Here is a 16,753-nt window from a genome sequence, read left to right as displayed (position 1 = left end):
CACTCAGTCGTGTCCAACTCTTTGCAACCCCATGAACTGTAGGCCGCTAGGCTCTGCTGACCGTGGCATTTCCCAGAAAGAATACTGGAATGAGTTGTCATTCCTTTCCCTTGGGGATCTTCCCGACTCAGGGATCGAACCCAGGTCTCCTGCTTTACAGGCAGATTCTTTACCACCTGAGCCACCAGGGAAACCCCAAACCAATAATAATATAAAACAATTATAGCAGCATACTGTAGTAAAAGTTAGGTGGACGTGATCTCTCTTTCTCTCAAAATATCTTACTGTACTGAGCTCACCCCTTCTTCTTATGATAATGTGAGATGATAGAATGCCTGTGTGATGAGGTGAAGTGAGATGGATGGCATACGCATTGTGACTCACTGTTTGTTCAGTTCAGTCACTCAGTCGTGTCCGACTCTTTGCGACCCCATGAATCGCAGCACGCCAGGCCTCCCTGTCTATCACCAACTCCTGGAGTTCACTCAGACTCATGTCCATCGAGTCAGTGATGCCATCTCATCCTCTGTCGTCTTCTTCTCCTCCTGCCCCCAATCCCTCCCAGCATCAGAGTCTTTTCCAATGAGTCAACTCTTTGCATGAGGTGGCCAAAGTATTGGAGTTTCAGCTTTAGCATCAGTCCATCCAATGAACACCCAGGGCTGATGTCCTTTAGAATGGACTGCTTGGATGTCCTTGCAGTCCAAGGGACTCTCAAGAGTCTTCTCCAACACCACAGTTCAAAAGCATCAATTCTTTGGTGCTCAGCCTTCTTCACAGTCCAACTCTCACATCCATACATGACCACAGGAAAAACCATAGCCTTGACTAGATGGACCTTTGTTGGCAAAGTAATATCTCTGCTTTTGAATATGCTATCTGGGTTGGTCATAACTTTCCTTCTATCACAATTGACCACCTGGTGATACTTTAGAAGAGGATTACCTATATCGGTGTTCCTGGATCATCAAGCCCTGAAAATGTTGATGGTTGGATGTCAGCTTGCAGATGATGTTGATGGTTGAGGATCCTAGGTAGAATGGAAAGGGCCAGCGTGAGATTTCATCATTCTATTCAGGACGGCATGCAATTTCAAACTTGTGATTTCTTTATTTTTGATATTTTCCATATAATATTTTCAGATCATGTTGACCAAGGATAACTGAAACCTGGATAAGGGAGGGGATTACTGGACCCATACTACAACAGGCCAGAAGTGTTAAGGATATATACTAACAAAGTGTTTTTTTGAACACTTAGAAAATCATGAAGTAGATTTGTATTTCATGTTGAAATAAAGTTGGTGAGTGTATTTTGGAACACAGATGGGAGGCTTATATTAAAAATACACTGAGTATATCATAAACACACACTGAATTATATAATACTTTGCACTGATAATGAATCTAGAATTGTGTGCTTGCATAGAAAATGTTATGTTTTGTTCTTTACTGAAAATGAGCTGGCAGGTTGGTGATGGTTTATGATGTATGTGTGTATGCTCGGTCATGTCCGACTCTTTGCGACCCCATGGACTATGGCCTGCCAGGCGCCTCTGTCCATGGGATTTCCCAGGCAAGAATACTGGAGTGGGTTGCCATTTCCTTTGTCAGGGTATCTTCCCCACCCAGGGATTGATCCCACGTCTCTTGCATCTCTTGCATTGTCAGGCGCGTTCTTTACCAGCTGATAAACCAGTGAAGCCCCAGTTTATGATACTAATAAGATATAGATTTATTTTGGCTGATAGACTAAATACTAAAACTTTTTGGTTTAGTTTTCCTACTTAAGCAGTGCATAGGAATAAAGACCATCCAGTCTGATAGCTAATATTTGGATCAGGCAAGTACCAATATATTTTGGATGAGAAATTTGGAATGTTTGTCACCAATTATGGGTAGGGCCTTCAGAGTATGCCAAAATTCTGTTTGTATTAAAGTTTTTAAATATCTTCAACTTAAAAACTGTCTATAGTTCACTGACTTTTCCTTAATTTTGCATTTTCTTTTTTCCTCTGATTGTCTCCATTTTTCTTGTATCTTCCCCATGTTATCTACTGTGCATTCTGAATTTTTTGGTAAAAGTCTCCCCTGAATGCCACAAAAATGAATGAGTAGGGCTCTTAAAATTTTATTCTGGTTATCCCTCTGTTTTTTCTTAGTCTTTCTGTGGTTTGTTTTGGGGCCAGTGCTGTTTTTTTTTCATGGCCATCAAAATTTGTTTTGGGCAAAATTTCACGGAAGCCACAAGTGAACATAAGATGTTGGCTGAATCACTACAAGAGCAGTTTGGGTCTTTGTATTTCCTATAAAACTTAAAATATGAGTGTGTGTAATAGGTATACAGTAAATATTCATTCTTTTGATTTGTTAATTGGTTTCCTGTTACCTGTTGTTATTTTCCTTAAAAAAATCTGAGCCTGGCTAGCACTTTATTGCCTAGTCATCCATAAATTCCTTCAGCCCATGTTACTGAACCTCTATGAGGCAGTTTCTGTTCTAGGCATTAGCAACTCAACAGTGAACAAAGTCTTGCATTCATGGAGTTTACATTCCCTAGTCCAGTGAGTGCTTACAAAATAAAAATGAAGTTAAATATAATAGTAGGACTGTAAGTCTTACTTAGAAAGCAGTATATTGCATATGCATCTCAAAGTCAGCTATGGAGTTTTTATAATATTCCTGGGCTAGAAAAGATTGTTTTTGTAGGTGATGGGGTTTCTTACCTGTTTAAAGAAAATTCATTGAAGTATATTGCTCTTCCTTCATCTGTTTGAGTGCTGTGTTTAAGATTCTTAGACAACACTAAGAAAAGCCATGTCAGATGGCAGCTTTTGTCTGTGGACAGTTTCTGTTGTGTTTTTTGGTCCAGTCTTCACCCTACTTAAAATATTCGCCGTATTTTCAAAGTACATTCAAGTATCATGAAGACTTTAGATAAATAATTTTTACATTATCCACCCTGCGAGTCCCTTCTTATAGTGCTAATCAGCACATGTATACCTGTGATGGATTCATTTTGATATTTGGCAAAACTAATACAATTATGTAAAGTTTAAAAATAAAATAAAATTAAAAAAAAAAAAAGAATTAAAAGCTACAAAATTTTTGAGGGCAAATGACCCTCAAGGGATACCTGCATCTGATATGGAACTGGGGTTTTATGTAATCTTGTCTTTCTCCCTTAGAGTCAGCAAGCCGCTTGCACAGGATTCTGAATGAGATTCAGCCACGAGATACTAACGATTATTTCAGTCGAGCCAAAATATTCAAAGAATGTGGTAGCTTTGATTTAGAGGACTTGAGTGCCAGTGTACCGAATATTGATACTTCTGCAGAAATCAAAGGTATATGTAAAATCAGTACTGGAGTCAATATTTAAGGGACAAAATGTGCAAAATGCTCTTTTCCTGTAGTAAATCAGGGGCTGCAGATGTATGCAGGACTGTGGAGAAAATAAGGTCTTTTTTGAGCTTATAATGATTTATTTTGGGGAATGAGTTTATAAAACTTTTACCAGAAATTGGTGCGCCCCAGTCCAGCATATAAGGTGCTTCAACAAAAAGCCTTTGAGTCCTGAAACCTCTCTTGACAGCCAGGTGATGTAGAACAGTGATGCACAGTGAACTTGGGTTTGGGCAGCAGTCCGCTTCTCCCAGCAGTATGGTCTGATGCTGTGAGCGTCCTTACAGTCAGGCAGCCTTTTAAAGGAAACAAATTTGTGACTTATTAAAATGTGAGCTTTACATAATTGTATTAGTTTTGCAATTATGTAAAGTTTAAAAATAAAATAAAATTTAAAAAAATTGCAAAAAAAAAAATAAATAAATAAAATGTGAGCTACTCTTTTGCACCAGGACTTCAGAATTCGAATTCTTACTGTTTGTTTTCTCAGTTATTCTTTTATAATTTTCTTCAATGCTATAAAAAGTTATCAGAAGCAGTAATATCTTATTGGTTTAGAACATATTCTACATTCTCCACTAGATGGGGATATTGTCTTGTAAAAATTTCTCTATTTTTTAAAAAATTATATAAATGTATGCTTGTTGTAATCGTTTCAAATAATTCAGAGGTAAATGCAAGCTAAAAACAAATTAATTTTATTTTTTTTCCCATTTCCTTATTTCCTCTCCAATCCTACTTCTTCCCTTCTTAGTGTATATGTTTCAGACCTATTTGCTGTATTTAAGTGTATGTATTGACACATTATCCTTTGAGTTTAGCAGACTTTTAAAAGACAAAGGGGATTATGTTAAAGAGATTATTTTGTTAACTTACCTTTTAAATTTAATAGTTTGTTTTGGATTTTTTTTTTTAATGTCAGTACAAAAATATTCCTAAAGCTAGAAAAAGAGAGTAAAGATTATAGCTAATTGACTATGGAATTTAAGTATATTTAAAAAGATAATTTGTATATTCCTTTGAAAGGAAAGTCGTATCCTGTTATTCTACTGACGTAGCAACCACCCCCACTGAAACAAATAGTAAAGTATATTTATTATAGTCGTATTTTATGGATGACTGAAAGGTGGAAAGAGTTGATTCCATTAATTTCCAAAAGTTAGGGTTTGGTTTTAGAAGACTACTGTTTTTATTTTACCTTGAATATGGCTATATTAAAGAAAATACTTAGAGGGTGATTCCGGCCCATAGCACATGCCGGACAAGTGTTAGTTATTTTCTCCTGAATAAATATAGTATATGACAGATTGGTTTGTTCAAACAGATTATTCTTGGGGAAATTATGAACAAGCTTGTTCTAAGAAACCTGGGATGTGAGTAATCAAGTGTCTAGTGTTGCAATAGTTGTTTTATTTTTTTAAGGTAAAGAAGGAAAAACATGTGACGTAACTGCTCAGATGGTGCTGGTGTGTTGCTGGAGAAGCATGAAGGAAGTTGCTTTACTCTTAGGCTCGCTGTGCCAGCTTCTACCCATGCGGTCTGTGCCAGAGTCCCCCGATGGACTGTTGACGGTGGACCAGGTAGGGTAGGCGTTGATTCCGCTTGGTATAATCTCTGGTCAAAGCATATATCCCAAACTTTTATTTATAACCCAACTTAAACAAATTTTTTTGGAAACATTTTTCTTGAATAAAATCTTAACAGATGTCAGCTGAAGAAGGTTCACTAATGTGTAGAAACTGGACCTTGCAATACATTTCCAAACTTTGGCATTTTTAGAAATGTTTTTATTTTTCTAAGTTATATACATAATTTTAGCTCTTACCTCACTTTTAACTTCAGTATTATCGTTTGAATTTTTGTTTCTCCATTGAATACACACAAACTTCAAATTTAAATGAAATCGTCTCTTTAGGAAAACTCCACAAACCTCTTAAATTTTGGAAAGAAAAAAATATATACATATATAGGTTAATTATGGATCTCATGGTTCTCTCTGCATTGATGATAAAGTTATATAGTTACTTTGGTTTTTTTGGCTGACTTTTATTTTAAGACCACAAAGTTAGTTCACCATCTGGGACTGTTCAAGGGACTTGAGTGCAGTGTTTACAAGAAATTAGCTTACCACAAGCATTTCATTTGGAAATATTTTAGATTTATTAGATTTCTGTTTTTAATTGATTCCCTCTTCCTTTCCATATGGTTTCAACAAATCCATTTCCCACCATTTTCCAGCAAAGATATATAACATGTACTTTCATTTTTAACCTTTTTCAAATAAAGATAATTTTTCCCATAGGGTGTTACGACATCTAAGAACAAAACAAATATTGTAGTATGCTAATGCTGATTATTTCTATAATAACCATGTGACCAGTACCATGGAAATAATGCTAATATTTTTATTCTCACACTCGCTGTGGCTAATGTGCTCGCATCTGGTTAACAGCTGGGCATGTGATGTTGCAAGGCTCTGAGATGGAGAGCGGTGAAGGGGAGCAGGACGCTGCCGGCTTCATCATGTTCCGTATTCTCTTCCAAATCAAACAGGCGTTAGTGTCCCAGCGTTCCTTGCAGTCCTTGCTGGTGACTGGCTAGAGTGCCAATGCCAACATCTTTGCTGAGGAATCCAGCTATGATTAATGATTACTTCACTGATGTTCACCATCTCACTAAGAAGTAAACATGGGCTAGAGAGCCCCTTGACTTCTCAGCTTTTCAAGGACAAGTTAAAACATCTAGTTTTGGGGTTTGTTGGCCTGTGTTTTAAAAAAAGAAAATTAAGGGAAACATTGTTTTACTTTTACTGTAACTGAGAAAGACCTGAAAGCTTCCTGTGAAAATCATTTTGACTTGACACCTTTTGTAGGACATCCAAGTCTTACGAAGTCATGTGGGATATCCAGGTTAAAACTGGGAATTCAGTTCAGTTCAGCTCAGTTCAGTTCAGTTGCTCAGTCGTGTCCGACTCTTTGCGACCCCATGAATCGCAGCACGCCAGGCCTCCCTGTCCATCACCAACTCCCGGAGTTCACTCAGACTCAACGTCCATCGAGTCAGTGACGCCATCCAGCCATCTCATCCTCTGTCGTCCCCTTCTCCTCCTGCCCCCAATCCCTCCCAGCATCAGAGTCTTTTCCAATGAGTCAACTCTTCGCATGAGGTGGCCAAAATACTGGAGTTTCAGCTTTAGCATCATTCCTTCCAAAGAAATCCCAGGGCTGATCTCCTTCAGAATGGACTGGTTGGATCTCCTTGCAGTCCAAGGAACTTCAAGAGTCTTCTCCAACACCACAGTTCAAAAGCATCAATTCTTCAGTGCTCAGCCTTCTTCACAGTCCAACTCTCTCATCCATACAAAATTGGAAAATAATGTAAAATAGACCAAATGTGACAACAACAACAAAGAGAGGTTGTTACAAACCAAAGAACTCTTCTAATAACTGTTTTCTTGAATAAGAAATAGAATCCTGTTTTTCTGTGAAATATTCATTTCCATTCTAATGAGGTCTGGTCATTTCTCCATGTCGCCATTCACATGGCAACCCCACAAATATTTAATTGACTGAGTGAGTGACCAAGAGTGTATGTGATAGCATTTTTCTGACATTGAAACCCTGCCCTCTTTGGAAAACTTGAATCTTGATCACCTTCAATTTTACTAAAAATATTTTAATTTTTCTAAAAAAATTTAAAAATGCTTCTGAAAGTGTGGGAGCATATAGACAATGAACTCGTAAAGTCAACAAGAAATTAATGTTATTTGTATTATAGAGGATTCCTGCTTTTAAAAGTAAAATTTTGTTCCATGAAATTCCTTTAAACATACTCCCATGTACTTAGTACTTTTAAGAGTTAAAAATATAAACAACAGAGAAGAATGTAGTTTGCATTGGAGTGGCAGGACCAGGCCTAGGGAGTCTACCTTCCTTCCGAGGGCATAGATGCCCTAGTATCACCAGATCTTCTGGGCACATAGTGGCAGAGCTACAGATTTAAGAATCAACAGTGTAGGTGAATGTTACCGCAAGAGACCTGCAGAGACAAAGGTGACTTGCAGACAGAATGCTCCCTGTTTGAGGTGAAAATTGGGAATTTGGATTTCTTACTCCTGAGAATCATAAAAACCATGATCTGCTTTTCTCTCAATGGATGAGGGAAGCTATTCTATAGATCCTGAAATATTGATGTTCAGCCTGATGCTTTTCTTGTTCCCCACTCACCCTTCACTCCTGAAAAAGTAATAGGATTCCATTACAACTGGGAATTTGAGGTCTCACATGTAAATGGAGGGCTGGATTTCTTTTGGAAACTCAGCTCCTTGAAGCCCATCCTGATTTGATAGCCCTTGGACAACTTCAATCCCCCATGCATAAAGATGCTTTTAACAGGCCAGCAGGTAGTGAAACTCCAATTTGGGGATTTTTGCTGCTGTTCGAGGAGAGGAGCTGGTGCTTGTTTATAATTCTGAGTATATAATTCACAGACTCCTCGTTGGAAGGATCACAGAGATGATATTATCCAGCTCCCTTGCACAAGGGGAGACTGAAGGCTTTGGATGTTACCTCGTTTGCCCAAGATCACAAAGCTGGTGTGTGGCAACTCTGGGATAGGAACCCGATTCTTTTGCTTCCCAGCCTCTGTTCCAGCACGACACAGTGCCACCTTTGTTCTGCATGGCTCATTTAATCTTTCTTTAAATTTAATTTTCTCAGCTTCCCATAGCCAACCAGATTTTTGCAAGTAGTGGATAGTCAGGTAACTTGCCACTGAACTTTTTAGCAAATGCGCCTTCCCTCGATGACTGCGTATGAAGCAGTGTGTCCTCCACGACTTCAGCAAGAGGAAAATGTGTTCATTCAGAGGCACGTCTGACCTTCCTCCTGCGCTGTAATCATGAAATGAAAGGTTCTTTTCATAAGGTCCCTGTCCGAGAGGCAGAGATAAAACCAGCTTTGAGGGATGTAAGTCGAGACCCTCAAAGAGTGAGCAGTGCTGCAACCTTATCTTACCACTTCCTGACTAGTTTGTCTGGGCTTTGAGCTGGAAGCTTTGCTTGATACACTGTTGGTCCTCTTTCCATGGGATATTGGATACCCAGTACCCACTGATTTTCTTAAACAACTTCCTGTACCTGGGCCATCAGTTCATCTCTTTATATACTTCTCCTAATATTCCTAAGAAGAAGCTTCTGGGTAGAATTTTTTTTTTTAAATATCTGCTTTCCCCTTTCTAGTAATTATTGCCCCAGAAATCACATGAATAAAAATAATTACCTGTTTGAACTATTAGACATGGGCAATTAAAAAAACTCCTACTTTAGATGCTGTTGTAATTTTCATACACATTTCCTCAGTGCCTTTTGTCTCTGTTTCAGTTTTTGTTAATGATCTACAAATGGGATATATATTTATTAGTATTCATCTGTCTTCAAGAGATTGCTTCTGTATTTTCTTCTACCAAAGTTTAGTTTTTAGAAATCAGTTCAAAGTATTTATTGAACTGTACTGAATGCAGGCTGCACGGTTATGTTACTGGGATGTGAGGTTGAGCGTGGAATCACATCATTTAGTCAACTATATATTGACTGCCTTACTACATGAGTTGTGGCAACATTAAGAAATATAATATGTGGTTCTCTGACTTCAAAGGGCTTAGAAGTGCAGTAAGAGATTCAAGACGGAATTTCATTTCAGAAAGTCAGACTGAAGGGCAACTGTTGAAGTGGCACACGGTTAAGAATTTGCCAGAAGACAAAGAATAAACGTTCTGATGGGAGGATACCTGAATACCAGGAAACCATCATCTTTGTTATCATTATGTAGGAGGACAATGTTTGGGCTTTGAAGAAATCCCAGGTGTTAGTAAGAAATCACAATGGTAGAGAATGTCCAGTGTAAAACGTTATCTGACTATACTACAAACTTTTATGAGCTATTCTATTTAACCAAAGTGGAATTAGAAATTCCTCTTGACATCCCTAAGGTTATAAGAAGTGGCTGTGTCTTAAAGTAAAATTGAAGGTTTGGATGAATGTGTGTGTTAATCACTCTGTCATGTCTGACTCTTTGCGACCCCATGGACTGTAGCCCACCAGCAAAAATACTGGAGTGGGTGGCCATTTCCTTCTCCAGGGTATCTTCCTGACCCAGGAATCGAAACCAGGTCTCCCACATTGCAGGTAGATTCTTTACCATCTGAGCCACCAAGGAAACCCTAAGAATACTAGAGTGGGTAGCCATTCCCTTCTTCAGGGGATCTTCCTGACCCAGGTATCAAACTTGGGTCTCTCACATTGCGGGCAGATTCTTTACCATCTGAGCCACCAGAGAAGGTTTAGGGAAATTAATTAAGGTTTTAGGGATTAAGTCTCACTACCTCATGACACAAAATAAAAACAAAAATTGACATTTAGCAATATTGCTTGCTACTCTCTGCCAGGTACTCTGCTAAATGCTTATATGCATAATCTCATTTATTTCTTAGAATAATCCTGTGAAGTAGCTTCTAGTTTTATCCCCATTTCACAGAGCAGGGAACTCTGTTACATAATTAGCTTGTATTGATAAGGAAGCTGAGTAGGGCTCCTAAACCCAGACTTCTTGTCTCCAGAATCCCAGATCTTGACCACTGCACATGCTCTTTGTAGAAATGTCCCACCTGTATACTTGAATCTGTTTTGGCCTTTCTAACTTGTAGTGAAGGGAATTAGCTTTTTGTTTTTTATTGTATTTCTCTCTACTATTTAAAGAACAAATGAAAAATGTGTTTACATTTGTCCTTTGTGGAGTTCATGCTTTAGATGAACATTTATGTTGCTCCTCTGTTTAGTCCGTAGTTAAATTATAGGTGCCTAGAGACGTGGCATGTCCCCTGTGGAAATTTACACCCTGTAAATCCATAAAGCGTGTTAATTTGTCTATAGAAGTAGGTTTTATGGAAAGTTAGAACCAGAATATACTAAACTTTAAAAGATAGTGTTGCTCATCACTAAGTTGTGTCCGACTTTTTGCTACCCCATGGACTGCAGCACATCAGGCTTCCCTGTCCTTCCCTATCTCCCACAGTTGGCTCAAATTCAGGTCCATTGAGTCAGTGATGCAATCCAGCCATCTCCTCCTCTGTCATCCCCCTCTCTTCCTGCCTTCAATCTTTCCCAGCATCAGGGTCTTTTCCAGTGAGTTGGCTGTTTGCCTCAGGTGGCCAAAGTATTGGAGCTTCAGTTTTAGCCATCAGTCCTCTCAATGAATATTCAGGGTTGATTTCCTTTAGGATTGACTGTTTTGACCTCCTTGCTGTCCAAGGGACTCTCAAGAGTCTTCTCCAGCACCACAGTTCAAAAGCATCAGTTCTTCGGCACTCAGCCTTCTTTATGATCCAACTCTCACATCCATACAGGACTATTGGAAAAACCATAGCTTTGACTATATGGACCTTTGTTGGCAAAGTGATGTCTATCCTTTTAAACACACTGTCTAGGTTTATCATAGCTTTTCATTGGTGACCAAAACCATCCCCCAAAGAGCTAGTGACTAGAATTTAATTTTAAGACTAGAAATAAGTGGCCTTTGAAAAAATTTTTATTGATACTTTAATTCCCTTTCAAAAAGTATAAGATATGTATTATTTATTAAGAAAATGTTTTATAAAGACATCATCCATGAGAAAAGAAGTGTTTTGAGGCTTTCTTGGTGGCTCAGTGGTAAAGAATCCTCCTGCACTGCAGGAGACACAGGTTTGACCCCGGTCTGGTAAGATCCCACATGCCATGGAGCAGCTAAGCCCATATGCCATGATTATTGAGCCTGTGCTCTAAAGCCTGGGAGCCACAACCGATGAAGCCTGCGTGCCCTAGAGCCTGTACTCTGCAACAAAAGAAGCCACCGCAGTGAGAAGCTGGTGCACTAGCTCCAGCTCCCTGCAACTAGAGGAAAGCCCGTGTAGTAACGAAGACCCAGCACAGTGAAAAAAAACATAAATAAAAAAGAAAGAAATGTTTTTGTGAACTTTAAATAGGAGATTAGCATCAAATAGATTAAAAAACAATCAACTTGAATTTTCAGAGGACTGTTTCATTGTTTTAATTAAATTAAAAAATTATTTTTCTGATTCTACTATTGTTGTAAGTTTCTGCAGAGTTAAATACGTTCCCTGTACTCTGCTCATCCAAGGGAAGGCATGGCTCCTTTTCCTTGTCCAGCTACTCATGGACCGTGTTGCCAGGTTGACCCCTCCCACTCCTTGTGTGATAGGTACATCCCTACCTTGCAACCCTGTCTTCTTCCACTGTTTTCTAGCATGAAACCTTGAGGCCATTCAGCTAGGTCTGCTATCAATCTCCTGTATAGTCTGTGTTCATTCATATAAAAAGACCCCATGAAGTATCTGGGAGGTAACAGGTACTTAATAAGTGTTTGTTCATTCATTCTAATATCCCAGCTGTTTCTTATGTTAGTTATCTTTTTCCATATTGATTCACCCAAGTATAACCTGTTTAAGGTCTAGCCACTAATCTTCAGTTCAGTTCAGTCGCTCAGTCCTGTCCAGCTCTTTGCGACCCCATGGACTGCAGCACACCAGCCTTCCCTGCCCATCAACAACTCCCAGAGCCTGCTCAAACTCATGTCCATCGATGCCATCCAACCATCTCATCCTCTTTCGTCCTTCAGTCTTTCCCAGCATCAGGATCTTTTCCAGCGGGTCAGTTCTTCACATCAAGCCATTAATCTTACTGTAATAATTTATTTCAATGTAAAAAGAACTTTCATTTCGTAGTGCAGTTAAGCTCCTGATAGGTACCATCCAGCATATTGGTTTTCTCTGAACTGAAAGCCTTCTGAGGACAGACGTCTTGTTTTGTTCTTTGTCTACCCAAAACTGAGCTAGCTCCTGAGCATTTGACAGAGTGCTAAAGAAGTACTTACTATCTGATGAATAGAAATATACTCTCTTTAAAGGGAAAAATTCATATTAAGCCTTGATATTACCTAGGTAGGTTTGTTGGGAAATAAAGTGCAAATTGAAATAAGAAAAACTGTCTACTTCTCACATATATCTTTAGAAACTCATACTGTTTTCTGAGGCCAATAGGGTTGAGAAGAGAGACCATCTACTTGTCTCATTCACTTTGAGGTCTTTGATTTTATTATATGCTTTTTGGTTTGGGCCCCTTTAAAGGGAATTAAGGTAAAGGAAGCAAGGAACATCTGATCTTTGTTTGAGAACTAGATTGTAAATCCACAGAGAAGCACTTTACCGGGAACATTCGTTTTCGTGAAGTATGTTTTAATATCTTTAATATTAAAAAAATTCAGGATATGGAGAGACCCCATCTCTATGACTTCCTGTTTTTATTTTTTGTGCCTTAAAACACCTTCTTAGAAATCTTTAGTTTTTCAAGTAATGGAAGTGATGGTCATAACCAGTTAAGTAACTGATGTTTCTTTCAGTCCTATTTTGTAAGGTTATGGAGCTACAGGTCTGTCTTGGGGGTTAAATGCAGAATTAGTGCTTGATAATTCTGTTCAAAATATACTCTGAAATTACATATTGAAGGTAAAAGGATAAGGCTTACCCTGACAACTAGTGAAAGTCACTCAGTCATGTCTGACTCTTTGCGACCCCATGGACTATACAGTCCATGGAATTCTCCAGGCCAGAATACTGGAGTGGGTAGCCTTTCCCTTCTCCAGGTGACAACTAGTAGTATGTAGCTTATCAAAAATATTAAAAATTAGGGGTATCATCAGATCTTCACCTGAAAACTTTAGCTGAAGAGCACGACATGCCACTCTTTGATGATATTGAAGTGTTTTAAACTTAAATAGATTTAAAACTTCTGTTGTAGCCTGCTTCTTTGGTTCTTTCTTGACCTCATGTCTGATTCTTATATCTCTAAATGTATCACCCATCTTTCTATAATTGTATATATTTTGAGTTTAGAATATGGCTTTGCCTTTTCTCTGTTTGGAAGCCCATATGGAGCTCAAGTTGAACTGAATGGGTTTATAAGTTAAGGGCCTATGCTGAGCTTTTAAATTTATTAACTCACTTTAATACACAATCTATGCTGCTACTGCTGCTAAATCACTTCAGTCGTGTCTGACTCTGTGCGACCCCATAGATGGCAGCCCACCAGGCTCCTCTGTCCCTGGGATTCTCCAGGCAAGAATACTGGAGTGGGTTGCCATTTCCTTCTCCAGTGCATGAAAGTGAAAAGTGAAAGTAAAGTCGCTCAGTCGTGCCCAACTCTTAGCAACCCCATGGACTGTAGCCCACCAGGCTCCTCCATCCATGGGATTTTCCAGGCAACAGTACTGGAGTGGGTTGCCACTGCCTTCTCTGCACAATCTATGAGGCAAGTGCTGTTATTATTCCCAGTTTATAGATGAGGAGACTGAAGCAGTTGCCCATGGTCACATGTTCAACGGCTTTTTCTGCTGTTTATCATCTCTAATGTGTGCAGAACACCAGTCACTGTACTAGGGTAGAAGTTGTTTCTGAATAAACATGTGTGAGCTATTTGGGGTAAGCTTCCTTTTTCACCATTCTGTGACCTGCTGGGAAGACCTGGATCAAGAGGTACTGAGGTTATATACAGAATCTTGATTTTCTAAAGCTGATCAGCTACCAAATCTTATGGTATAAAAGTACAGTCAACCCACTCATTAACAGTTCATGCTGTGCAGAACCTCATCAGCAACTAACTGTCAGTTATGTCTTCTTTAAAATATATTGTCATTTTGTTAATTGTTTAAACTTGCATGGAGAAAGGCAGCATGTAGAAAAGTGATTGGGTCGCATACTGGAAAGCTCCATGCTTCTGACTCAGAGTGAAGCCTGTCAGTTTTCAGGGTGCCCTTTGCCCTAAATCTTGCATGGCCATTAACGTGTGTGTGTGTGTGTGTGTGTGTGTGTGTGTGTATAAAAAGGTAATTTTTGGAAAATATTGTTTAGTAGGTTGGAGTTTTAGTTTGGGAAGATGAAAAATTCTGTAGATAGATGGTGGTTGTGCAGCAAAGTGAATATACTGAATGCCCTGGGTCTACTGAACTGTAGACCCAAGAATGGTTAAAATGGTAAAATTTATGTATATTTTAGTCATAATAGAAAAAAAATTTTTTTGAAGAGAGAAAAAATAGGTAATTATTTCACCTAGACCTGGGTGAGTGAAGGTTGTCACTTTTTGTGATTTGCTGTTGGTATTGAATGCTATGAGCTAACAGAGGAAACAGCAAGGTCTGTGAAGCTGGCATAGGGAGGCAGGTCTAGCGTAGCTGTTAAACCTTGGTCAGCTCTGGAGCCAAATTGCCTAGGTTTATGCACTGTTTTTACCATCGACTTGCTGTGTGACCTTGAATAAGTTACTTGGTCTTTCTGGACCTCCTTTTTCCCCATCGTAAAGTGGAGATAATAATAGTGCTTCTTTCATGGCTTCATTGTGAGAATCAATTGTGATGGTGTCAAAATGCTTAAAATATTAACTGTTGCATAGTAGGTGCTAAACAGACATCTAGACCTGAGTTCTAAGTGGTTACGGACATAAATACACCTGTCAGTGTAAACTTAAGTTGAATATTTATTTTTTGATTTTGTTTTGAAGGTAAAAGAAATAGGAGATTACTTTAAACAACACCTTTTACAGTCCAGGCACAGAGGAGCATTTGAACTGGCTTACACTGGCTTTGTGAAACTCACTGAAATCCTAAACAGGTAAAACAAAGCAAATATCCCTTTGTGTACGTTTTAAAAAGACCACATGTACAAGCCATGTGCTTGAAGTAGAATTTAGCTATGTCTTTTGATGTTTAAAAGAGTAAGACTTAGTTGGCTTCAAAACTCTTGGAAGAAATTGTTTTCTTAGGTTTCACCGTATGATTTACTGCAGATGATGGAGTGAAATGTCCAAACCGAGTTGCTCTCTTATTGAAAGGTGATTTGACACAAACTCAAAGATCTTACTAAAAATAGCTTTGAAGTTTAACATTTATTTTCATTGAATGAAATCACTGTTTTGTCTGTTTGAAAATTACTTGGCTTGTGGAATAAAATAAGCCCTCCAGTTTTTTGGATTTGTGTGCATTACAGACAGAGAAACACTTAAGGATTTTGTGTTTTTATTCGTAATTTTATCTTGTAGAAAAATGTAAAAGAACAGTAAATAGACCAAAAAATATAAAAGATTTTCCCACTTACTTGGAAAAATACTCAGGTAGATTTCATATATTTAGCCAAATGTATTTTTTTTTTTTACATTATAGGTGCTGGCTGATAATTTCATTCATTCATATAATAGATTTCCTCCAAAGAGCTTGTGAGGAAACCTTAAATTACTTAATGACTAAGTGTTCATGGCAAGTGTTCTCTAAATAAAGGTAGTATTTTCCAAGAAAACATTTCCATTGCCTGGAAACTTTTTGAAATGAAGCAGAGTTCTGCCAGCCTTGTAGCCTCAGCAAACATTTTATTTTGGGCCTTTAAGACATCTACTCCTTGAATATTTTTGAAACACTTTTTCACACTCCTGGTAAAAACATTTATAAAACATTTCTACAGTTATGAGCTGCACAGAATATCTTTAAATGATACATTTTTAAATGTCCCTGACATTAAATTGCTGATCTTGAAAATATTTTATTATCTTTGCAACTCTTTCTTTCCAGTGTAGAGATGACTTAAGAATATTTTTTTCTCACAGCACAATCCACTTCACTCCCTTCAAATCAATTAGCAAATGTATGTATTGAACACTAGCTGTGTGTTTAGTCCTATGCTTGGTTTGGAGGCTGAAATACTTCTTTATGAGACAAGCTTCTTGCTCTCAAAGAGCTTATGGTTTAGTTGGAGAAATAAGCAGGGATGAAATTCAAAATATTTAACAAATGGTATGTCATGGGCACTGACTGGTCAGAACAGACAGTGGCTGTGAGCACCCAGCATTGCTGTCTGTATGGATATGTATTAGCTGAATACGAGCCTGGAAAGTGAGACCAAGACACTTGAACAAGATGATCCAATAAAATTGTCAAAATTTGGGCGAAATTTGCAAATTCTGTAGGAATAGCAGAGAGAAAGCAACAGGGATGGGCTAGTAGGGCTTAATGGAGGAGGCAGAATTTGTGCTAACACATGAGTAAGGTTTAAGTAGATAGGAGGAGAAAGGAGGAGACTTTGTAAGTAAATACTGAGAGGCTATAATCAGCCTGACAGATTGTTAGGTGAGTAAGTGAGCCAGCCTGATTGTTGCAGTGGTGGTAGAGTTACTAGGCAATAACATCCAGTTGAATAGAAAAAGCCTTATTATGGATGCCTAGAAAGCAGAGTCGCTATAGTTGGGATGGAAAGAG

At 38.4% G+C, this 16,753-nt stretch overlaps 1 protein-coding gene across 7 annotated transcripts in view; it reads left to right on the top strand.

The window, feature by feature from the left end:
- The window catches only part of THADA (THADA armadillo repeat containing), a 337,352-nt gene that overhangs the window by 49,632 nt on the left and 270,967 nt on the right, over window positions 1-16,753 (top strand). For all 7 annotated transcript variants that reach the window (XR_009739347.1, XM_061432209.1, XM_061432207.1 and 4 more), the window contains 3 exons: window positions 3,188-3,346; window positions 4,827-4,984; window positions 15,010-15,119. Coding sequence is in view for 6 of the 7 variants with exons in the window: in XM_061432209.1 (XP_061288193.1) it covers window positions 3,188-3,346; window positions 4,827-4,984; window positions 15,010-15,119 (427 nt within the window). In the remaining variant the exon portion in view is untranslated. The remainder of the gene's footprint in view (window positions 1-3,187; window positions 3,347-4,826; window positions 4,985-15,009; window positions 15,120-16,753) is intronic.

This window comes from Bos javanicus, chromosome 11 (assembly GCF_032452875.1).
Source record: "Bos javanicus breed banteng chromosome 11, ARS-OSU_banteng_1.0, whole genome shotgun sequence".
Classification (NCBI taxonomy): domain Eukaryota; kingdom Metazoa; phylum Chordata; class Mammalia; order Artiodactyla; family Bovidae; genus Bos; species Bos javanicus.
The sequence above is the reverse complement of the archived record's forward strand: the minus strand, read 5'-3'. Positions and strand labels throughout refer to the sequence as shown.